This window comes from Pan troglodytes, chromosome 4, assembly GCF_028858775.2.
Source record: "Pan troglodytes isolate AG18354 chromosome 4, NHGRI_mPanTro3-v2.0_pri, whole genome shotgun sequence".
NCBI lineage: Eukaryota > Metazoa > Chordata > Mammalia > Primates > Hominidae > Pan > Pan troglodytes.
In genome coordinates, this window is record NC_072402.2 from 173,689,656 (window position 1) to 173,713,582 (window position 23,927).

The window sequence follows — 23,927 nt, forward strand, 5'->3', positions numbered from 1 at the left end:
TTACTTTGAGCCTGTGGATGTTGTTACACGTGAGATGAGTCCTTGAAGATGGTGGGTCTTGCTACTGGATCAGAGATTTAAGTGTAAGGCCTCAAACCATAAGAACTCTAAAAGAAAACCTAGGAAATACCATTCAGGACATCGGCCTTGGGAAACAATCTATGACTAGGTCGTCCTCAAAAGCAATTGCAACACCAACAAAAGTTGACAAGTGGGACCTAATTGAATGACAGAGCTTCTTCACAGCGAAAGACATTATTAACAGAGTAAATATACAACCTATGAAATGAGAGAAAATATTCCCCAACTATGCATCTGACAAAGGTCTAATATCTGCATCTGTAAGGAACTTAAATCAACATGCAAAATATAAATAACCCTATTAAAAAGTGGGCAAAAGATATAAATGGACACTTCTCAAAAGATACACAAGCAGACACACATGAAAAAATGTTCAGCATCACTAATCATCAAACAAATACAAATCAAAATCACAATGAGACACCACCTTCCTCTTGCAAAAATGGCCATAATTAAAAAGTCAAAAAACGGTAGATGTTGGTAGGAATGTGGTGAAAAGGAAACACTCTTACTCTCCTAGTGGGGAATGTAAGTGAGCATAACCACTGTGGAAAACAGTATGGAGAGTCCTTAAAGAAATAAAAGTAGAACTCCCATTCAGTCCAGCAGCCCCACTGCTGGGTATCTACATAAAGGAACAGAAGTCTTCATGTGAAAAAGGCACATGCACATGCATGTTTGCACAATTCACAAGTGCAAAGACGTGGAACCAACTTAAGTGCCCATCAACCAACGAGCAGACAAAGAAAACGTGGTATATATACACCACGGAATACCACTCAGCCACAAAAAGGAACAAAATAATGCCTTTTGCAGCAACTTAGAGGGAGCTGGAGGCCATTATTCTAAGTGAAGTAATTCGGGAATGAAAAACCAAAAATCATATGTTCTCACTTAAAAGTTAGAGATAAGCTACACCGATAAAAAGGCCTAAGAATGATATAATTGACGCTGGGGACTCAGAGAGGAAAGGATGGGAGGGGGATGAGGGATAAAAGACTACATATTAGGTACAGTGGACACTGCTCAGGTGACAGACCCACTAGAATCTCAGAACACATCCATGTAACTGAAAACCACCTGTACCCAAAAACTGTTGAAATAAAAATAAAATTTAAAAAGTAATTATTCCTGGGGATCTGTTTAAAATGCACTGTTAATATTCCATGACCCGACTCTTTTAAATTCCCATTCAAAACCCTACAAATACTCAGAAACAGATTTAACATCTCAAACCATTGCAAAAAAATTCACTGGGCATGGTGGTAGGCACCTGTAATCCCAACTATCTGGGAGGCTGAGGCAGGAGAACTGCTTGAACCTGGGAGGTGGAGGCTGCAATGAGCCAAGATCACCGCACTGCACTTCAACCTGAGTGATAGAGTGAGACTCTGTCTCAAAAAAAACCAAACTTATAAAAAAATCACCCAGAGACAATGACTGTTAACATTCCTGGCTGGTGTATTTTCTTCCTGCTCCTGTTCCTTATTTTATTTTATTTTATTTATTTATTTTCTTTTTTTTTTTTGAGATGGAGTTTCAATCTTGTCATCTAGGCTGGAGTGCAATGGTACGGTCTCGGCTCACTGTGACCTCTGCCTCCCAGGTTCAAGTGATTCTCCTGCCTTAGCCTCCCCAGTAGCTGGGATTACAGGCATGCGCCACCACGCCCGGCTAATTTTTTGCAGTTTTAGTAGAGATAGGGTTTCTCCGTGTTGGTCAGGCTGGTTTCGAACTCCTGACCTCAGGTGATCTGCCCTCCTCGGCCTCCCAAAGTGCTGGGATTACAGGCGTGAGCCACCGCACTTGGTCCCTGTTCCTTTTTTTACATGGAGGTGACATTTTCTGCTCCACCTAAGGAAGGTCATGGCCTACACATGATTCTACATCACTTTATTGAAATATCATGACAGCCTGGCACAGTGGCTCATGCATGTAATCCCAGCACTTTGGGAGGCCAAGGTGGTAGATCTCTTCATAGGGGGTTCGAGACCAGCCTGGCCAACATGGTGAAACCCTATCTCTACTAAAAATACCAAAAAGTTAGCTGGGCGTGGTGGCGCATGCCTGTAGTCCCAGCTACTTGGGAGGCTGAGGCACAAGAATTGCTTCAACCCAGGAGACAGAGGTTGCAGTAAGCTGAGATTGTGCCACTACACTCCAGCCTGGGTGACACAGTGAGACTCCAAAAATAAAAAAAAAAAAAGAAGAAAGAAAAGAAAGGAAAGAAAGGATCAAAGAAAAGAAAGGAAAGAAAGGATCAAAGAAAAGAAAAAAGAAAACAGAAATATCATGACAGGCATCATCACTCTAATTTCACCAACAGGGAAATTAACGCCTAGGGCAGGTTAAAGGCCACAGAGCTTAGAAGGGCCAGGACTGAATGTGAATGCAGGTCCCTGAGGCCAAGTTCCAGAATCTCACCACGCCAGGATTCTTTCGAGGAAATTCATTCCCTCACTCCTGCACACATTCACTTAAGCATGCCGAGGGCCTTGTGGGTCCTGGCCTGTGACAGACCAGGGGTGACAGAGTCTAGCTGGCAGTAGTCCTGCCATCAACCAGCTTCCATTCTAAAGGCTTAATGTCTGCAACCCAGGGCGCCCACTACCCAGCCTGGCCCAGCAGGAGTGAGTGGGGAAGGCGATATGCCCCTTCAAAAGGACTCACTCACTGCCCAGCTGTCAGCACCTTCCGGGTCCCCTCAGCTCTCAGATCGAGGCCACCCTCTTCCCTGGTGGCCAGTGACTGAGCAAGTGGTATCAGGGCCTTTTCTGTCTAACAGGGGACTCCTCTGTCAGGCACTTAGATCCAGAGCTCCTCTGCTGGTGCCCTCTGCCCAATCCAGTTCCTCCCCATTTATTTTTCTTTTTGAGACAGAGTCTTGCTCTGTTGCCCAGGCTGGAGTGCAGGCATGATCATAGCTCACTGTGGCCTCCAACTCCTGGGCTCAACTGATCCTCCCACCTTAGCCTCCTGAGTAACCAGGAATACAGACACCACGCCAGGCTAATTTTTTTTATTTTTATTTTTTTTGTAGAGACAGGGTTTTGCTATGTTGCCCAGGCTGGTCTCAAACTCCCGGCCTCAAGAAATCCTCCCACCTTGGCCTCCCCAAGTGCTAGGATTTACTGGCATGAGCTACCATGCCCAGCTCCCTTCCTCCCCTTTGCTCTCCTAACTCCATCTCAGCATCTACCCCTGAGGACCAATGCAACAGGGCACTCAGTGCATCTGTGAACCTCCCATCAGTCCTGTGGTGGACTACTGTCCCCTCTGGTGCATTCTTTGTCCCCATCAGCCTAGTAAGCTCCAGGGGCTGGCAGCTGGCACAGAGTAGGAGGCTGCACTCCCTGACTTTTCTATGCTGCACACAGTCCTGTGACCATCTTGTCCTCAGACCTGCCAGGGCCATGACCAACCTGCCAAGGGTGTGGGAAACTGTGTGTGACCCAACTCTAGGAGGAGGTGGAGCAGGCAGAAGGTACGGGAAGCTGCTGCCCCAGTAGGTTTAGAGGAAGGGTGGGGTGGGGGTGTGGCAGGGCCAGGCAAGTGAGGGTGTGTGGGTGGGGGTGTGAGGGTGGGGGTGTGAGGGTGGGGGTGTGTGGGTGGGGGGTGGGTGGGGGGTGTGTGGGTGGGGGTGTGTGGGTTGGGGTGTGTGGGTGGGGGTGTGTGGGTGGGGGGTGTGTGGGTGGGGGTGTGTGGGTGGGATGTGTGGGTGGGGGTGTGTGGGGGAGGGTGCGGGTGGGGGTGTGTGGGTGGGGGTGTGTGGGGGAGGGTGTGGGTGGGGGTGTGTGGGTGAGGGTGTGGGGGAGGGTGTGGGTGGGGGTGTGTGGGGGAGGGTGTGGGTTGGGGGGGTGGGCAAGGGTGTGGGTGGGGGTGTGTGGGTGAGGGTGTGTGGGGGAGGGTGTGGGTGGGGGTGTGTGGGTGAGGGTGTGGGTGGGGGTGTGTGGGTGAGGGTGTGTGGGGGAGGGTGTGGGTGGGGGTGTGTGGGTGAGGGTGTGGGTGGGGGTGTGTGGGTGAGGGTGTGGGTGGGGGGGTGGGCAAGGGTGTGGGTGGGGATGTGAGGGTGGGGGTGTGTGGGGGAGGGTGTGTGGGGGAGGGTGTGGGTGGGGGTGTGTGGGTGAGGGTGTGGGTGGGGGTGTGTGGGTGAGGGTGTGGGTGGGGGTTGGGCGAGGCTGTGGGTGGGGGTGTGAGGGTGGGGGGTGTGGGTGAGGGGGTGTGGGTAAGGGTGTAGGTGGGGGTGTGTGGGTGAGGGTGTGGGTGGGGGGGGTGTGGGTGAGGGTGTGCAGGTGAGGGTGTGAGTGCCTGTCTGGCTCTCCTGGGTGGGGCTGGATGAATGTTTGGGCACAGGCAGCAGCTGTCACATGGCCTGGCTGTGGGTTTGGGACGGAAACCAGGTAGGTGGGCTGTATCAGGCACAGCTACAAACTGTGCCAAGGAAACAGCCAGAGCAGGGGCCTGGGGAAACTTCTGCCTTGGCAGAAAGTACTGGGGAGATGGGATGATTTGGGGAGGTCTTCCAAGGCCCATGGTGCTTCATGGAGCCAGGGCCCAGGGCAGGGAGGGCTATAACCCTGGCTTGCCTGATTGGCTGAACACAAACAGGATGGAAGGGGGTGTGAGCAGCCCGCTAGGTGGATGCCTAAGTGAGGAAGGAATGGGTGGCCATGTGGCTGAGACCCCCAAGACCAGGACCCCACTGTCAGGCCAGTGGCTTCCATAGGCCAGTAGGAAGTGTTCCCCTTTGGGCACTGAGGCCATCGGCTTCAGCTTCACACCCTTTTCCAAACAGAGAGAAGTCCTTCAGGTAACCTCAAAAGTCACTTCTCCTGGCCTTCCCCAGAGGGGAAAGGAGAGAGTGGTGCTTGTGGGCAGGGGGCCCTCAGAGCTGGTGGAGGGCACAGCAGAGAGACTGCTTGCATGTGGGAGGCCCCCAGCAGACCTTGCCCAGACGTCAGCCCTCGTTTGAGGCAAACTATAAAATTATCACAATTTAGGCCAGGCGCAATGGCCCATGCCTGTAATCCCAGCACTCTGGGAGGCCATGGCAGGAGGATCTCTTGAGCCCTGGAGTTTGAGCCTGCAGTGAGCTATGACTACACCACTGCACTTCAACCTGGGCAACAGAGGAAGACCCTGTCTCTAAAATAAATAAATAGGCTAGTCGTGGTGTCTCATGCCTGTAATCCCAGCACTTTGGGAGGCCAAGGCAGGTGAATCACCTGAGGTCAGGAGTTCAAGATCAGCATGACCAATATGGTAAAACTTCATTTCTACTAAAAACACAAAAATCAGCCAGGTGTGGTGGCGTGTGCCTGTAATCCCAGCTACTCAGGAGGCTGAGGCAGGAGAATCGCTTGAACCCGGGAGGCAGAGGTTGCAGTGAGCTGAGATCACACCACTGCACTCCAGCCTGGGCGACACAGCAAGACTCCACCTCAAAAAAATAAAAAATAAATAAATAAATAAATAAAAGATGGAAAAGCTATGTTCTTAACATTTTTGAAATGATAATTCATACTAAAAAATGTTACCAATATTAATGCACAAAGCATTTTATAAGTTTTAGACTATTAATAAAAGATACTAAAACTGAATTTAAGTATTTGTAGCCATGCTTAACACTATAAGTTTGTATACCTATAATGTAGCAACTAATTATCCAAAAATTTAATAAATGACAAAATAAAATTTTGCAAACAGATTTGTAATAACCAGAAAGAAATCTGTATCGGCAATTAATGTAACATAATAAAAATAATTTGTTATGGTCATCTGCTAAATGCTAATTAATGCAAAATGTTAAAAGATTATCTTAATTATGACATCTTAATTTTTAATGGTTTTAAATATTATGAATATAATAAGGGGTTTCTAAATTTAAAAGAAGAACGACTAAATTTTTCAGAATTGGTTCATATTTCTTGTTGTACAATATAAGAACACCATTCCACTTTTCCTGTTAGATTAGGAACACTCCCTTATTATCTCACTGAAGGAGAATGCTGGATGGTGCTACAAAGAAGGCAATCTAAGGACTCCAGAACCGAAGTGGCACTGCATGTCACTTCCCTAACTCAACTGAAAAAGGAGACAAAAACCTAGCGTTTTCTACCCTCAAGCCAGCAAGAAACACAGTCCAGGTAAGCTCGTTTCTTCCCCAGTGGAGCAGGAGTCTATCCAACAAGAGGCAACCATTCTGCCATGATCTTAGAGTAGAACTGTTCAGAAGTTTGCTAACAATAAGCAGCCAACATAGACACATTCTTTCTCTAGTAAATCTAAAATTCCCTTTTTTCCCCAGAGGCACTGGGGTGCCTGAGGGGCATGTAGCAAAAGTGACCCCAGCCACACCATGCAAACTAGCCAGGAAACCTTTTTGTCATCACAGATCTGAGAGTCCCTGAGAACCCAGAGACAACACAGAGGCAGCAGGACACGAACAGGAGAGTCCCAGCATCAGTTCCTGGCCATAGAAGCCCTCCTGAGCAGCAGGCAGGACAGAACCCCTTTCAGCAATCAGCCTGCCAGAGAAGCCTCTGCCCCTGTGGTGTGAGGATCCACTTCCCCCAGGTGACACCATGGGCAGGTGGGCTGAAGAACGGGAAGGCCAAATCAACTGGCCCAGCCAGGATACCTCTTTGATGATACAGGTGATACAGGTCTAAGCCTCCCTTCTTCCACAGGAGAAACTAGGTGGCCCAGAGGCTGCCCAGAGGTAGGGGATCTGCCACAGCAGCCACCCTCCTGGGAGGTTCCCTTTCTTCTCCTTGGTGAACTCCCTCCAACACACACCTTCCCAGGAAAGCACCGTTTATCTTGCATGGGAAGGGGATCCCACCATACCAAAACCCAGCCAAAGAAGCCTTTTGTTCCTTAAGGGATAAGTTATCAAAACAAACACAAGCAAAAAGACACACAACTAGTCACCCCCTAAATTCTGTTAAGAATGAGACAATGCTGCCACTCACTCCTGGCGCAGGCACCAGCAGGAGGAGGACACCTTCCAGAGACTGCAGAAGAAGGGGGAGGACTCCTCCTTGCCCTGGCTGCACCTCCACCACTGTCACTGAGGCCTGCAGTACAGAACCAGCAGCTTCCTACACACCCCAGGCCAGGCCAGGCCCCAAAGCGCTCCTACTCCCCCTTCCTGGCCCCCAGACTTGCTGCTGTTACCACTATTACCGCTGATGCCAACACAACCAGTGCTTCTGTCACCTTCCATGCACCCACCCACCCTCCAGGGCTCCTTCCACCTGGCCTCCACGGGCACCCTCCTACCATTCCTGTCGAGCTGCAGTCTCCATCGCAGTCGCTGCCACAACCACAGGAAGTGAGCCACAGAGCCACGCCATCTACAGGCTCCAACCTCCAGCTCACCACAGGTGACTCCTACTTCACCAGCCTTGCTTGGAACAGCTGGAGAGGAAAAGCCAGAAAAACCTACAACGGGATGCAGAAAGTGGTAGTGTTAAAGCCTCGCCTTGTCATGCTGGCCACTGGGTGGCAGCGGCCAGTTTCAGCAAAGGCATTCACACTCACCTGCCAAAGTCCAGCCTCTCCTCCTGGCCCAAGCTGGCCTCCTGACCTGGGGTGGGGACTGGAGACACCACAGTGCCCGACACTCTCTGGGGAGCAGGAACAGCAGAAACTCACACTCAGCCAGTACTCCCCACCCAAGTACTGGTTCCCATTCCTGACTCCTCCACCCACAGGGCCCTGAGCCCCCGTGGTGCCCACTACTCCTGCTCCATGCCTGGGGGTCCCAGATGGTCTCCACAACATGGAGCGAGAGGGCAAGGGCTGGGGAACCACAGTGGGTTTGGGGTCCCTGCCATGCTTAGAGGATTGGCATGAAAACTCTGTGCGCCCGCCACACTCCCACAGGAGCAGGAGGAGTTCTCCCTCTAGAGCCCTGAGTCTGAGAAAAGGAGAAGGTCCCCTTCCTCGGAGGCAACCGTTGTCCCGGCCACCTCCACAACCTGCCTCTGGTGGCAGCAGTGCAGACCCCGATAGCGCCCCTAACCTGGCCCCCGCTGCCGGCAATGCAGCCCCCGGATTGCACCCACAACACACCCAGAGACTACCGTAGTAGGCAATGTAACCCCAATAGTGCCCCCAAACCACCACTCTGCCCCCAGCAGTGTAGCATTTGATGGTGTCCACAGCCCGTCCCGCTACCGGCATTGCAGCACCTGACAGCGCCCCAAACCAGCCCCCCACCAGGGCCACAGGCAGCACAGCCCTGGATAGCGCCCCCAACCTGCTCCTGTCGTGGGCAGTGAATGCCCGGGATAGTGCACCCAACCAAACCCCCCACCCCACCTTCCCCTTTCCCCCTTCCCCCACAAGCACTGCAGCATTTGACAGCTCCCCTAAACCTCCCCCGACTGCCGGCCCACATTGTTGCTGGCATTGTAGCCCAGGATAGCACACCCAACCTGCCCCCTGCCTCTGGCAGTGCAGCAAATAACACCCCTAACCTGCCCCCATGAGCCGCTGGCTGTGCACAATAGTGCACACAACCTGCCTCCAACCCCTCGACCTTGGGCAGTGTAGGCCCTGATAACTCAGCCAACCTGCCCCCCACCCCCACAGCAATGCAATGCCAGATAGCGCCCCCCACCAGCCCCTCCCTACCCCCGAGGCAGGCAGTGCAGCCTCAACAGCTCACCACATACGCCTCCCCACCCCCCTGCAGGAGGGCAGTGCAGCCGCAAAGAGTGCACCTACCCGGCAAACTTTCTACCACTCTAACAGACCTGCAGTCTTGGTCGCCACCACCAACCGCAGCCAGAGGAGCCTCGGTGGCCGAGGCTCCAGCCTCCAGCGTGGAGCAGGGGGCCCCCCTTCTTCTAGACTGCTAGCCAGTCAAGAGCAGCTCCCGCTGCCATCCTCCCTTCTACCGCTCTGGCCGTGCTGCCTGCCGTCTCTGTCACCACCACCAACTGTAGCGAGGTGGGCCACAGTGTTGCAGGCTCCAGCATACAGCTCCCCCTTCTCTTCTTGATCTGCTAAGCTGGGAACAGAGTAGCTCCGCCGGCCAATATAGGAAAGCCTAGGATGGCGTGAGGCCTCCTCAGCATGCACATGGGGTTATGCACAAGGATTCTGAACTACATGTTCTGATTGGATGAGAGAAAACCTCTAGGCCTTCTCTGATTGGACTTTATTTCATACCCTGACTGGTTGTCCTAAGACTTGCTCTCATCCAATCAGAACATGATAACAAAGTCCAATCAGAGTAGGCCTCTGCATTTTCTCTTACCCAATCCTGGAACATATAGTCCAGGAACCTCATATGCATAACCTCAGTACATAAATGGTGCCGAAGGGGAGTCAGGCCGTTCTAGGCTCATGCGTGTCTGCGCGCGGGGCTGCTCCGTTCCCGGCTCAGAGGACCAGGACAAGGGCTAGCCACTGCCGCATGCTGGAGGCTGTGGCTGCGGCACCACAGCTCGCCTCGCTGCGGTTGGTGGCAGCGACGGAGACTGCAGTGTGGCTGGAGCGGTAGGAAGGGGAAAATAGTTTTGGGGTAGATGGAGGAGTAAAGAGGGTGGTTAGTGCCAAAGGGAAAAGAAGATGGCGAGGAGGAGAAGGCGTTGCAAAAAGACAGTGAGGAAAAGATGGTGGGGAAAAAATGTTGGGGGTAGGTGGAGGGGGAAAAACAGGGTGGTGAACAGGAGGGAGAGAAGGTTTTGTGGAAAGATGGTGGGGAAAAAGTTTTTGGGTAGATGGAAGGGGGAAAGAGAGGGTGGCGGGGGAACGGGGGTGAGCAGGAGGGAGAGAAAGTTTGCAAAAATACAGTTGGGAAAAAAAGAAAGGGAAAGAAGAGGGTGGGTAAAAAGATTTTGAGTAGATGGAGCAGGGAAAAGGGGTGGCAAGTGGGAGGAGAAAAGAGGGTGCAGAGAGGGAGGGGGAGGAGAGAGTGGCGAGCAGGAGGGAGAGAAGGTTTTGTGAAAAGGCAGTGAGGAGAGAAGCTTTTAGGTAGATGGAGGGGAAAAGACGGTGGCAAGGGGGAGAAAGATAAAGAGGGTGGCGAGCGGGGAGAAAAGATTTTGGGGAAAACCGGTGGGCAGAAAAGAAAGTGCAGAAAGAAAACACGGTGGGTAGAAAGTGGGTAGATGGAGGGGGAAAAGAGGGTGGCAAGTGAGAGGAGAATAGAAGGTGCCCAGGGGGAGTGGGGAGAGTTGGGAAAAAGATGATGGGGAAAATAGTTTGGGGTAGATGGAGGGCAAAAAGAGGGTGGCAAACAGGATAGAGGAAAGAAGAGGGTGAGTGGGAAGCGGGGAAGGCCTTTGTGAAAAGACGGTGGGGGAAAATTGGGGAGGTAGATGGGTAAACGAGGGTGGTGAGGAGGAGTAGGAAGGCGGCTTTGCAAAAAGATGGCTGGGATGTTTTTGGGTAGATGGAGAAGGGAAAGAGGATGGCAAGGAGGGAAGGAGAAAAAGACGATGGGGAAACAGTTTTTGGGTAGATGGAGGGGGAAGGAGGGTGGTGAGCAGCAGGAGTGGAGAGAAGGCTTTGGGAAAAGATGGGAGAAAATGTATTTGGGGAGATGAAGGAACAAAAGAGGGTGATGAGAGCAGGAGGGGCAAAAAAGGGTGGCCAGGGAGAGGGAGAAAAGATGGTGGGGAAAAGTTTTTGGGTAGATGGGTGGGGAAAACAGTAGTGAGCGGGTGAGTAGAGAAGGCTTTGTGAAAAGATGGTGGGGGAAAAAGTTTTGGGGTAGATGGAGGAAGAAAAAGAGTGGCGAAAGAGAAGGGGCCAAAGGTGGTCAGGAAAAAAGATGGGGAAATAATGGTGGGGGACAAAGGTTTTGAGTAGATCTTTTTCTGATTTTTAAATCAGATTATTTGTATTTTTGCTTTTGAGTAGCTTCAGTTCTTTATATGTTTTGTGTATTAACCCTTTGCCTGATGTATAGTTTGCAAATACTTCCATTGTCTGGTTTGTTTCTTCATTCTATTGATTGCTTCCTCTGCTTTGCAGAAGCTTTTAAGTTTAATGTAATTGCATTTCTCTATTTTGGCTTTTGTTGCTTGTGCTTTTGATGTCTGTTTCAAAATCCCTTGTCCTAACCAATTCCATGAAGCATTTATCCTATGTCTTCTTCTCTAGTAGTTTCATAGTTTCAGGTTCTACATGTCAATCTTTGAGTAGATTTTTGTATATGGTAAGATAAAGATCTAAATTTATTCTCGTACATGTGGGTGTTGTGTTTTCCTAGCGTTTACTGAAGAGATTGTCCTTCCCAAAGGTGTGTTCTTGGTGCCTTTGTTAAAAATGAGTTGACTGTAAATGTGTGAATTTATTTCTGAGTTCTCTATACTGTTTCATTTGTCTTTGTCTCTGTCATTCATCTATGTCTGTCTGTCTGTCTCTGTCTCTCCTTGCCCCTTTTTTTGCCAGTACCATGGTATTTTGGTAGTATATTTTGAAACCAGGTATTGTGATGCCTCCAGCTTTTTTCTTTTTATTCAAGATTATTTTATCTGAGGTATTTTGCATTTCCATGTGAATTTTAGAATTTTTTTTCTATTTCTATGAAGAATGTGTTTTGTAATTTAACGTGGATTGCATTGATTCTGTAGCTCACATTGGGTGATACAGATATTTTACCAATATTCTTCTAGTGCTTGGACATGGGATATCTGTCCATTTACATGTGTCTGCTTTAATATTTTTCATCTATGTTTTATAATTTTGTTGTGGGATCTTTAACCTTTTTGGTTATCTCTAGGTATTTTTTTGGTGGTAGCAGTAATGAAATAGCTTTCTTGATTTCTTTCTTAGGTGTTTCACTATTGGCACATGCATGTGCTACTCATTTTTGTATATTGATATTGTGTCTAGTAACTTTACTATATTTATTGTTTCTAGTAGGTTTTGTCGTATAATCTCTAGGATTCTCTCCATATGTAAAAGATCATGTCACTTGCAAACAGAGACAATTTGAATTTCTTTTTTCCCATTTGGATGCTTTTTATTGCATTCTCCTGTCTAATTGCTCTAGCTCAGACTTCCAGTACTATGATGAATAAAAGTAGTAAAAGTAGCCACACTCAGGCCAGGCGCAGTGGCTCATGCCTATAATCCCAGCACTTTGGGAGGCTGAGGCGGGCGGATCACAAGGTCAGGAGATCGAGACCATCATGGCTAACAGAATGAAACCCCATCTCTACTAAAAATACAAAAAAAAAAAAATCTGGGTGTGGTGGCAGATGCCTGTAGTCCCAGCTACTCAGGAGGCTGAGGCAGGAGAATGGCGTGAACCCGGGAGGTAGAGCTTGCAGTGAGCTGAGATCGCACCACTGCACTCCAGCCTGGGTGACAGAGCAAGACTCCATCTCAAAAAAAAAAGTAGCCACACTTGTTCCAGATCTTAGAGGAAGAGCTTTTAACTTTTTCCCATTGTTTATGATGTTAGCTGTGTTTTTGTCATATATGGCCTTTATTGTGCTGAGATATGATTTTTTTCTGTACTCATTTTGTTGAATTTTTATTATGAAGGAATGTTGAATTTTTTCAGCATCTACTGAAATGATTATATGGTTTTTTCTTGATTCACTGAATGTGGTGTAGCACATTTATTTATTTGTGTTTATTGAATCATCCTCATATTCCTGGGATGAATCTCACTTGATTATGGCAGATGATATTTTTATTGTCTTGTCAAACGCATTTTTCAAGTATTTTGCTGAGGATTTTTGCCTCTGTGTTCATCAGGAGTATTTCCCTGTGGTTTTCTTTTTGTGTTGTGTTTTGGTCTGCTTTTTGTACCAAGGTAATTCTGGGCTCATAGAACAAGTTTGGAAGTATTCCTTCCTCTTCATTCTTTGGGGGAATGTTTTGGTAAAATTGGTATTAGCTCTTTTAAAAACATTTGGTTGAATTCAGCAGTAAAACCATGATTCTTGTGGGTTTCTTTGACGGGAGACTTTTTATTACTGCTTTAATTGCATTACTCATTATTGGTCTGTTCAGGTTTCTTATTTTTCTATCATTCTATCCACACCAGCCCAGGGATGCAGGGGAGGTCCCAGCAAGTGGCCACGCCAGCTGCTGCCCTTCTCCCCTGGCCATTGACACATCTGGTTCACCTCAGCATCCCTAGGTGTTATGAGGAGGGCAGAGTGTAGCCAGCCCTGGCCTGGGAATGCACCAACACGGGGTCCCTGGTGAGTCCAGAGCTGGGGCTGCAGCTAGAACTTCAGGGCAAGAGAGACCCCATGCCCTTCACTTCCTGGTCCCGGTCCTGAGGTTCCAGGAGTGGGATCAGAGTGGGCACCCGTGAGAAGCTGGTGGCATGGGAGGGCTGTGCATTCTGCTGAGGCACCGTGTCCCCACTGCTGTGCTGTCTGACAGGCCCCTGTCTCTCTTCTTGCTTCTGGGTGATAGCTGTGGTCATGGACATGTTCACCCATGTGGACATCTTCAAAGACCTGCTGGACGCCGGCTTCAAGAGGAAAGCAGCTTTGTACATCATCGTGGACGAGAGTAAAGTCAAGTACGTTCTGCATATGTGTGAGTGGACCCGCATGCACCTGGGGCACCTCAAGGTTAGCAGGCTCCTCACTTGCCTATGTGGCCAGATGGCAGGGGTCATTCAGTTTGTCAAACACCTCGAGTACCTGCCTGCTCTGGACGGAGTCCTGTGCCAGGCACTCAGAGTCTAGTAATCCTAGAGCCTCTGCTTGAATTCCCTGAGGGACAGGATACTTGCCATGTCTGATGGGACAGAGATAAGATAAACATTGATGAGGTGCTTGCTGACCAGGTGCTGGAGCTCATGCCAAGTGCTGCATCATATGTTATTTCAGAGCAGCCCATGCCACATTGGTTACCTGTCTGCTTGCATACCCCTGGTCATAGTGTGCTCACTATGTCCTCAGGTAGCTCGTGGCCTATCTGGAGAGATTCAGTTCCCAGGAAGTCTTTCTTGGGTTAAGCCAAAACCTGTCTCCTTAGAATGTCCATTTACTGGTTTTAGGATCTGGCTCAGACAGAAGCAGCTCTCCCTCAGGCTGAGGCCAGGGAAGGCTTCCTTGATGTCTGCACAGTTGAAGTGGATTTGAGGCACATGAGCAGAGTAGAACCTTTAGGGTGGGGAGAAACCACGGAACAGAGGTGGATCAGAGACGGCTGCCAGTGGGGTCAAGGTGGGCTGCAGGTCCCCAGTGCTGCTTTTCTGTGTGTCCCTGGGCATGTCACCTCCCCTTTCTGGGCTATACAACATCTCATTGCTCCAACTCTGTTCTACCCAGACACCCTGGCATTTGGTGTCTGGCTAAATTTTTTTTTTTTTTTTTTTTTTTTTTTTTTTGAGACCGAGTCTTGCTCTGTCACCTAGGTTGGAGTGTAGTGGTGCGATCTCAGCTCACCGCAACCGCTGCCTCCTGGGTTCAAGCAATTCTCCTGCCTCAGCCTCCCAAGCAGCTGGGACTACAGGCGCGCACCACTACGCCCAACTACTTTTTGTATTTTCTGTAGATACGGGGTTTCACCATATTGGCCAGGCTGGTCTCGAGCTCTGGACTTCGTGATCCACTTGCCTCGGACTCCCAAAGTGCTGGGATTACAAGCGTGAGCCACCGCACCCAGCTAGTGTCTGGCTAATTTTTTTGTATTTTTAGTAGAGACAAGAGTTTCACCATGTTGGGCAGGCTGGTTTCGAACTCCTGACCTTGTGATCCATCCACCTTGGTCTCCGAAAGTGCTGGGATTACAGGTGTAAGCCACCATGCCCAGCCAATAAAAGCCAGTTTTAAAACTGAAAAAACAGCTTTGAAATTGAGGGCTGCATTTTTACAGAGAATATTTTCCAGCATGTGCAATCTAACATAGTAGCACTATACTCCTCACTTAAACAGACTAGCTTTTATAATGAATGATTTTGTTTTAAAATGTGAGTAACAGCACACCAGGGGCTGTGACAGCATGATCGCTTCTGTTAACATCTCTTTCTAATACTGTAGTCCCACATAAGCTGCATTTGGCTTTCACGGTTTCACTTACCTACAGGCAATCCTGGTCTGAAAACATTAAATGAAAAATCCACAGATAAACAACTGACAAGTTTTAACTTGCTGTGCTGTTCCAAGTAGTGTGGTGGGAGCTCCTGTCATCCCCCTCTACTCAAGGCCCACCCAGGACATGAATCATCTCTGCCCACAACATCCACCTGTCTACCTTCCCACTTGTTAGTCACTTATCAGCTCTCTGGGTCATCAAATCCTCTGTTGAGATATCACGGAGTTTGTGTTCAAAGAAATCTTGTTTTACTTAATGGCCCCAAAGTGCAAAAGTACTGATGCTGGCAATTCAAAAATGCCAAAGAGAAGCCATAAAATGTTCCTTTTAAGTGAAAAGGTGAAAGTTAATCATAGGGCATGCACGTGTAGAAACAAAGATAATCTATATTGGATTTAGTACTATCTGTGGTTTCAGGCATCCTCTGAAGATCTTGAAATGTATCCCCTATGGATAAAGGAGGACTACTATATTCTCAATGGATTTTGCAAGAAGAAAATTAATCATTCACAAAATATTTTAACCTTAGAATTTAAATAAATGTGTATATTCTCTACAAGTTAAACACAAATATTGTAATAACCTATGGCCACTTTTTCTTATTTTTATGCCATTTGAGTAATGACTGGTATTGATTTGCTGAGGTTCAAATTTCGAATTCTAGTTTTTCTTAAACATGACTTATATTAATAAGAATATGTTCAACTCTGGTGTGCTTTATCAGTCAAAAACACAAATTAATTATGCAGAGAATATTATTTTCTTTTTTGAGATGGAGTCTCCCTCTGTCGCCCCGGCTGGAGTGCAGTAGCGCAATCTTGGCTCACTGCAAACTCCACCTCCTGGATTCAAGTGATTCTACTGACTCAGCCACCCAAGTAGCTGGGATTACAGGCATGCCCCACAATGCCTGGCTAACTTTTCTATTTTTATAAAATCTAAAACCTGGGACCTGGTATAAGGCCTGGGTATCCACCCGGGGCTTGATTTTAGCAGGGGCCTGAAGTTCTTCTAGCACCTGGTGTCCACCTGAGGCCTGGGTGTCAGCCTGGGACCAGATGTCCAGCTGGGGCCTGAGTGTTTCTCAGTGCCTGAGGACTTCCTGGGCCCGGATGTCCACGTGGGACCTAGATGTGTACCTGGGGTCTAATGTTCACCAGGAGCCAAGGTATCTACCTGGGGCCTATGTCCACCCAGGGCCTGATGTCCATTTGGAGTTAAGTGTCCACCTGAGGCCCCATGTCCATCTGGGGCCCAGGTGTCCTTCAGGAGCCTGGTTTTGACCTGGGGCCCCAGTGAACACTTGGGGCCTGATGTCCACTGGGGTCTGCTAGGGCCTGATGTCCACCAGGTTCCTAGGTATCCTCCTGAGGCCTGGTGTGCTGCTGAGGCCTGGTTTCGGCCTGGTTTCTACCTGGGGTATGGGTATCCACCTGGTTACTGTTGTTTACCTAAGACCTGTTGTCCACCTTGGACCTCTTGATCCTCTGGGGCCTTGTGTCCACCTGTGCCCGGGTGTCAGCTTGGTACCTGATATCCACTTGGGGCCTCCACAGCCACCTGGGGCCTTGTGGTCCCTTGAAGCCTGAAGTCCTGGGTATAGGTATCCACCTGGGTCATGGGTGTCCACTTGGGGCCACATGTCCAGCTCTGGTCTGAGTGTCCCCATGGGGCCTGATACGCACCAGGGGCCTAGGCATGTACTTGATGCCTGGTGTCCATATGGAGCGTGCTGTCCCATGAGGATTGATACTCAGATGGGGCCTGGTATCCACTTCGGGCCTATTGTACTCCTGGAGTCTGATACACATCCTGTGCCTGCTGCCTACATAGGGCCTCATGCTCCCCTTGAGCCTGGATGTCCACCTGAGTCCTTGGTATTCTCTGTGGGATGGCTGTCCACCTGTGACTTTGTGTCCAGCTATGGCCTGGGTGTGAGCCTGGTGCTTGATGGACACCTTGAGTCCGTGTGCACCTGGGGCCTTATGTCTATCTGGGGACTAGTGTCTACTTGGAGCCTGATGTCTATATAGGGACTGTGTGTTTATCTAGGGCCCGATGTCCATCTGGAATCAGATGTTCCCTTGGGGTCAGGGTGTCCATCTGGGGCCTAATTTTCACCAGGGGCCTGGTGTTCACCAGGAGCCTAGGCATCCGCCTGTGGCCTGCTGTCCACTTGGGGCCCCCGTTCACCTTGGCCCTGATACTTACTTGGGGCCTGGACATCCACTTGGAGCCTGGGGTTCAAGTGGCGCCTGGTGTTCCACCAAGATGCCTGATGTCCATCTGTGGCCAGGTTTCCACCTGGGGCCTGGTACGTACCTGGGGCCTTGGGTCCACCTGGGGCCTGGTATTTACCTGAGGCCTGGGCGTTCACCTGGGGCCTGATATCTAGCTGGGGCCTCATATCCACCTTGGGCCTCCATGCCAAACTGCGACCTGATGTCCAGCTGAGGCCTGATGTCCATGCAGGAACTGGAGTCCCTCTGGGACCTGTTGTCCACCCGGGGCCTGATGTCCAATGTCCACCTTGAGTCCAGTGTCCACTTGGGGCCTGATGTTTTCCTGGGGCCTTTGTGTCTGCTGGGGCCTTATGCCCACCTGGAGGGGATGTGTCCCATGCACCCGCCCTTGTCCTGGGGAGAGTGTGTAGAGAGTTGCTCTGGCCCTGCCCCTTGTCATCTGGGAATTGCCCCTCCTGCCAACGCAGTGGGGAAGGTGTCATCTTGACTCAGGTGGGTGCTGGGTTTCAAACTGGGGCCTTATATTTACCTGGGGACTGCTGTCCATGTGGGGCCTGGTGTCCACGTAGGTGCTGGGTATTCACCTGGAGCCTCACGTCCACCTGGGGTCAAAAGTGTTCACCTGGGGCCTGATGTTACCTAGCACAGGCGTTGCACAGAATACACACAGACTGGAAAGGAAGAAGGAATGGAAACGTGGGGCCTACGTATTCAGTATAAGAAAAGTGAAAATAGCAACCAGGAAAGAACACAAAGAAAATACGAGAAGGATGGTATGAAGAAGACACAAACCAACCCAGGCCCAGTTTCCTAAGAAGCACTGGAAACCACACTGAAATGAAATGTCAGACGGAATCAAGCCATCTCTGGATTTTCCCCTGTGGGCCGTTCAGTGTCAGCGGGGATGGGAGCAACTGGGACTCTCCTACATCACTCTTAGGCCTAGAAATTGCTAAGGCCGCCCCAAAAACATCCTACTCACTTTTCAGAAAATCACAACTTGCAAAGTACAGCAAAACCAAAGAAGGCCAAGAGCTTACCTTGGAGAAAGTTCTCGCAGCCCTGGGCGCCACTGGCTGGCTGGTTCTGTGGTTGCTTTGCCAGCAGGCAGCCTTTTCTCAGCTGCCTTTCTTCGTATCAGGTGGCGGTGGCTGATGGCCCGTGTGGCCTTTGCCCTTGAGGATTAGCCCAGCAGGTTGACTTAGGCCTGGAGCAGCGGTAAGGGCAGCGTTCTCTGGCGCTGCCCTTTTCCTGTTGGCAGCAGGATGGGGCGAAGCTCCAGGACCCCAATTCCAGCACCTGATTTGGAAGCATCCAGCGGCCTGTGGCACGACGGTGGTGGAGGCGAGCCTGAGCGACTGCAGCTGCATCTCTGTTCCCAGTGCCATCTCCAGATCTTCATGCCCTGAGCAGTGACCTGGGCCAAGAAGTCACTTTCCTGGATGGTGTCTTCAGGAGGGCATGTTCCTGAACCGTGAGGGGTGGGTGTTCAGCAACTCTCCACAAACTTTTCCCAGGAATTGGGCGAGGTGCATTGTGCCACAGCCCTTTTTGGGTAGGCATAAGGCCCCACGTGGACACCCAGGCCTCAGTCAATATTCAGGAGCAAAGTGGAGACCTAGGCTCCAGGCAAACATCAGGCCTCAAGTGGACAGTCCCAGGTGAACATTGGACATCAAACACCAGATTGATGCTATGTCTTAGGTGTATGCCAGTTCCCAGGTGGACTCCAGTTTCCAAATGGACATCAGGCACCAGGAGGACATCAGGTTCCCAGTTGACAAATAGGTTCCAGATGGACACCAGGCTCCAGTTGAACATCAGGCCCCAGGTGATGCCTAGGCCCCACGTTGACACCTGGGCCCCAGGTAGACATGAGGCCCCACGTGGATAGTTATGTTCCTGGTGAACATTAGGCCCCAAATGGACACTCTGGTTCCAGGTGGATATATGGCCTCAGGTGGCCATCGGGTCCTGGGTGCACACTGGACTTGAGGTATACATCAGGCATGAGGTTTACACCCAGGCCTCAGGTGAACTGAATGTCACAGATGGACTTCAGGCCCAAGGAGGATACTAAGGCTTCAGGCGGACACCCAGGCCTCACGTGGATATCAGGTCTTAGGTGAAACTCAGGCTCTAGTTGGATACCGAGTCTTCAAGTGGACATAACAATGCCCCAGGTGGAACCCAGGCTTTAGATGGATACCAGGCTCCAGGTGGACATTAGGCCCCAGGGTGACACCAAGGCTCCACGTGGACAGTAAGCCCCAGGTGAACCCCAGACCTCAGGTGGACATCAGGCCCCTAATGGATGCCTACACTGCAGGTTGACATCAGGCCCCAGGAGGACACCAGCCCTCAAGTGACCACCAGGTCCCAGGTGTCTGTGTAGGTCCCAGGTGGGTATCAGGCATCAGGATGACTCTCAGGGCCCAGGTGAATGCCAGGCCACAGATGAACAGCAGGCCCAAGGGGTGGACACAGGCCCCCGGTGAACACAAGTTCCCAGATGTATACCCAGCCTGATGTGCACCTGCAGACCAGAGTTCGCCTAGGGTCTGATTTCTCCCTGGGGCCTGGGTGTTTTCCTGGGACCTGTAACCTGCCTGGGGTCTGGTGTTTACCTAGGGATGGGTATTCACCCTGGGTCTGATGTCCGCCTGGGGCCTGGTACCCATCTGGGGCCTGGGTGTCACCCTGGGGCCTGATGTTCACCTGGGGCCTTCTGTTTATCTAGGGCCTGATTTCCATCCTGAGACTGGGTGTCCACCTGGAGTCTGTGTCCCCATGTGACTTGGTGTCCAACTGGGACATTGGACACCAGTAAACACCAGGCCCCATGTGGATTACTATGGTACACCTGATGTACACCTTGAATCCAGTGTCCACTTGGTCCTGATAGCTACCTTAGGCCTGTTGTTCACCTGGGGCCAGGCATTGTGCTGGGCCCTAATGTCCACTAGGAGCCTGGTGTTTACCAGGGGGTCTCGACTCCCACCTGGGGCCTGGGTGTTTCCATGGGATCTGATACCCTTCTGTGGCTTTGGTTTCAATCTGTGGCCTGATGTTCACCTGGGGCCTGGTGTCAACTTGGGGCATGGGTGTTCACCTGGGGCCTAGTAGTTTACATGTGCCTTCATGTTTACTGAGTTCTTAAGTGTCAACTTGTGTCTTAATTTCTACAATGAGCCTGGTGTCCACCTGGAGCCTGGGTGTCACCCTAGGGCCTGAAGTCCTGGGGATTAGCTGTCCAATTGGAGCCTAGGTATCCACCTGGGTCTGAATTTCGCCTGGGGTCTGATGTCCATTTGGAGTGAAGTTTTCACTTGAGTCCTCACGTAAACCTGGGGCCTGGGTGTCAACCTTGAGCCTGATGTTCACCTGTGGTCCTGTGTCCACATTGGGACTGATTATTCACCTGGTGCCACGTGTGCACGTGGGGCCTGAGGGTTTACCTGGCTGATGCCCACCTGGGACCTTATGAGTTCCTGGGGCCTAGGTATACTCCCTAGGCCAAGTGCCCACCTGGGTTCTCATATCCACGTTGGGCTTTGTGTTCACTTGAGGCGTGGTATTCTTCTGGGGGTGGGTCAGAGGAGTAGCCGGCCATGTGAGGTGTCAGTCTGCCCCTACTGGGTTGTGCCTCCCGGTTAGGCTACTTGGGGGTCAGGGACCCACTTGAGGAGGCAGTCTGTCCGTTCTCAGATCTCAAACTGTGTGCTGGGAGAACCACTACTCTCTTCAAAGCTGTCAGACAGGGACATTTAAGTCTGCAGAGGTTTCTGCTGCCTTTTGTTTGGCTATGCCCTGCCCCCAGAGGTGGAGTCTACAGAGGCAGGCAGGCCTCCTTGAGCTGCGGTGGGCTCCACCCAGTTAGAGCTTCCCAGCCACTTTGTTTACCTACTCAAGCCTGGGCAATGGCGGGCGCCCCTACCCCAGCCTCACTGCAGCCTTGCAGTTTGATCTCAGACTGCTGTGCTAGCAATGAGCGAGGCTCCATGGGCATAGGACCCTCCGAGCCAGGTGCAGGATATAATCTCCTGGTGTGCCGTTGGCTAAGACCATTAGAAAAGCGCAGTATTAGGGTGGGAGTGACCTGATTTTCCAGGTGCCATCTGTCATCCCTTTCCTTGGCTAGGGGAGGGAATTCCCTGACCCTTTGCACTTCCTGGGTGAGGCAATGCCTTGCCCTGCTTCGGCTCACACTCGGTGTGCTGCACCCACTGTCCTGCACCCACTGTCCGACAATCCCCAATGAGATGAACCCGGTACCTCAGTTGGAAATGTGGAAATCATTCGTATTCTGCATCGCTCACGCTGGGAGCTGCAGACTGGAGCTGTTCCTATTCGGCCATCTTGGCTCCACCCCCTATTAATGCAGTTTTTGTGCCTCATTAATGACCCATTTGATTTAATAGTTCTTAAAACTTGTGATGAATCAACAGTGATGGAAAGTTGTACTGAATCATATCTTTTTTAATTACTATGAATTATATTGTTAGAGATTGGCTTTAAAATTGAAGTTACACTAATGCATTTTAAATGTAATTTGGAGCTAGTTTAGAATTGTTGAAGCTAGGACTCTCTGGTGACTCAGGAATAGTAGAAATTGGTGGGAAAGGCATTTCACATCAAGCCTGGAATCTCCCTTTATTCTCAATGTATTAGCTTTTCTTATCTTTACCCTGAAATTTTCACTGTCAAATATATTTGAGAGGCAAAACTTTTTCCTCCTTTAATGTTTGTTTCATACACATAGAATAATACTGTGTGTCTGAGATTCAGTTTTTGAAATGAAACATGGAGTCTAAGTGACCCCTTGTCAATGTGACAATGGACTAGTCTAGATCACAGCAGTTGGGCCCCATATTGTGACATGGATGCTTGCGAAAATTCTACTGTGACCTGTTGCTGAGGTGATCTGATGATATAGGTCTTGCCTTTCATTTTAACTGCCATTCTGGCAACTGACCGTTGGCAGTAAACGCAGCTTAGTTGTCTCAGAGGACTCACAATGGGATGTGTTTATAGTTGTTTCCTCGAAGGTATGTATGTTCATTTCCATCTTCTGACTGCAATTTCTTCAGATGAGCCAGTTTTCCTGTACGTTAAATGTCATTCTGATTTTTTTTTATTTCCCCAGCTCCTATTTGTCTACAGATTTATAAATATGTTTCAGAGTTTTATTACTCAATTTGTGTTTTTTTATTCTTCTATCAAGATTTTTGCCTCAAATACTTTTCTCTAGAAAATACACTGTTTCCAATGCCAATTTTTTTTTTTGAAGAGTCTTGCTCTGTTGCCTAGGCTAGAATGCAGTGGTGTGATAATGGCTCACAGCAACCTCCACCTCCCAGGTTTAAGCAATTCTCCTGCCTCAGCCTCCTGAGTAGCTGGGATTACAGGCATATGCCACCACGCATGGCTAATTTTCATATGTTTAGTAGAGACAGGGTTTTACCATGTTGGCAAGGGAGGTCTTGAACTCCTGACCTCCTGATCCACCTTCCTTGGCCTCCCAAAGTGATGGGATTACAGGCATGAGCCACGGTGCCTGGACTTTTCTTTTTTTTTTTTTTTTTTTTTTTTTGGCAGAGTCTCATTCTGTCACCCAGGCTGGAGTGCAGTGGCACAATCTCAGCTCTTTGCAACCTCTGCATCCCAGGTTCAAGCGATTCTCCTGCCTCAGCCTCCCAAGTAGCTGGGACTACGGGTGCCTGCCACCATGCCTGGCTAATTTTTGTATTTTTAGTAGAGACAGGGTTTCACCATATTGACCAGGCTGGTCTTGAACTCCTGACCTTGTGATCTGCCCACCTTGGCCTCCCAAAGTGCTGGGATATAGGTGTGAGCCACCACACCCGGCCTCCCCCGCCACACACACTCTTTCATAGACTAGATACAGAATAAACTGCTGAAAAATCCACTGAGGGGCCACATTTTCAGTTAATTCCCATTAATTGCTTCTTCAGAATGGTTCAGTTGAAGGGAAGTTTATTCTTGGCACAGCCATCAAGTGGTAGTTAGTTTGGAATATCCTAAGTTCCGAACTACCTTGGGGGCCAAGCAGAACTTGGTCCCTTGCTGTGGTCAGTTGGTCATGGAGGGGTGCTCACTGCCAGACAGCTGACAATACAGGGCAATGGGTAGGATGACCAGACATTTGAATTTGTTCCTCAGAGAGGCTTCGTTTGCAGGAAAGTGCCATATTTTAGCCCAGGAGTTAAAACCTAGAGACAGGAGTTTTGTTTTGTTAAATGATTTGGCTTTTTTCTGGACTCACCACCTCTTCCAAATACATCAACCTTCCTGAAGAGCCCTTGGTGCAGGAGGATTGAGAAAGGGAGTGGAAAGAGCTCCAGGTTCAGGGTCCAGGCCATGATTTAGAGGCCTCAGTTATTCAGGGATCTCTGTCCCCAGAAAACCAACCAAATTCTTGTCCCAGATCTATCATTCGTCAGTGTTGTGACCCTAGGCAGGTCGCTTCAAATCTCTTCATTTCACTTCCCTGAACCGTCAACTCTGAGTGGCAGCCCCTGCTCTGCCCATCTCTCTGGGCCGATG

General features: G+C 49.9%; 1 protein-coding gene and 1 pseudogene across 6 annotated transcripts in view; both read left to right on the forward strand.

Moving 5' to 3' along the window:
• Positions 1-7,379: 7,379 nt before the first annotated feature.
• LOC129144147 (protein FAM83G) lies at positions 7,380-15,813 on the forward strand. Its single transcript, XM_054685367.1, has 4 exons — positions 7,380-7,469; positions 13,106-13,265; positions 13,486-13,646; positions 15,535-15,813. Exons 2-4 carry the CDS (start codon positions 13,244-13,246, stop codon positions 15,655-15,657), a joined length of 306 nt encoding a protein of 101 aa, XP_054541342.1. The 5' UTR covers positions 7,380-7,469; positions 13,106-13,243; the 3' UTR covers positions 15,658-15,813.
• A 6,452-nt stretch (positions 15,814-22,265) lies between these two features.
• The window catches only part of LOC735361 (protein FAM153B), a 40,407-nt pseudogene continuing 38,745 nt past the window's right edge, over positions 22,266-23,927 (forward strand). For all 5 annotated transcript variants that reach the window (XR_008615352.2, XR_010157054.1, XR_010157051.1 and 2 more), the window contains exon 1: positions 22,266-22,408. The product of XR_008615352.2 is annotated as a protein FAM153B, transcript variant X3 (transcript). The remainder of the gene's footprint in view (positions 22,409-23,927) is intronic.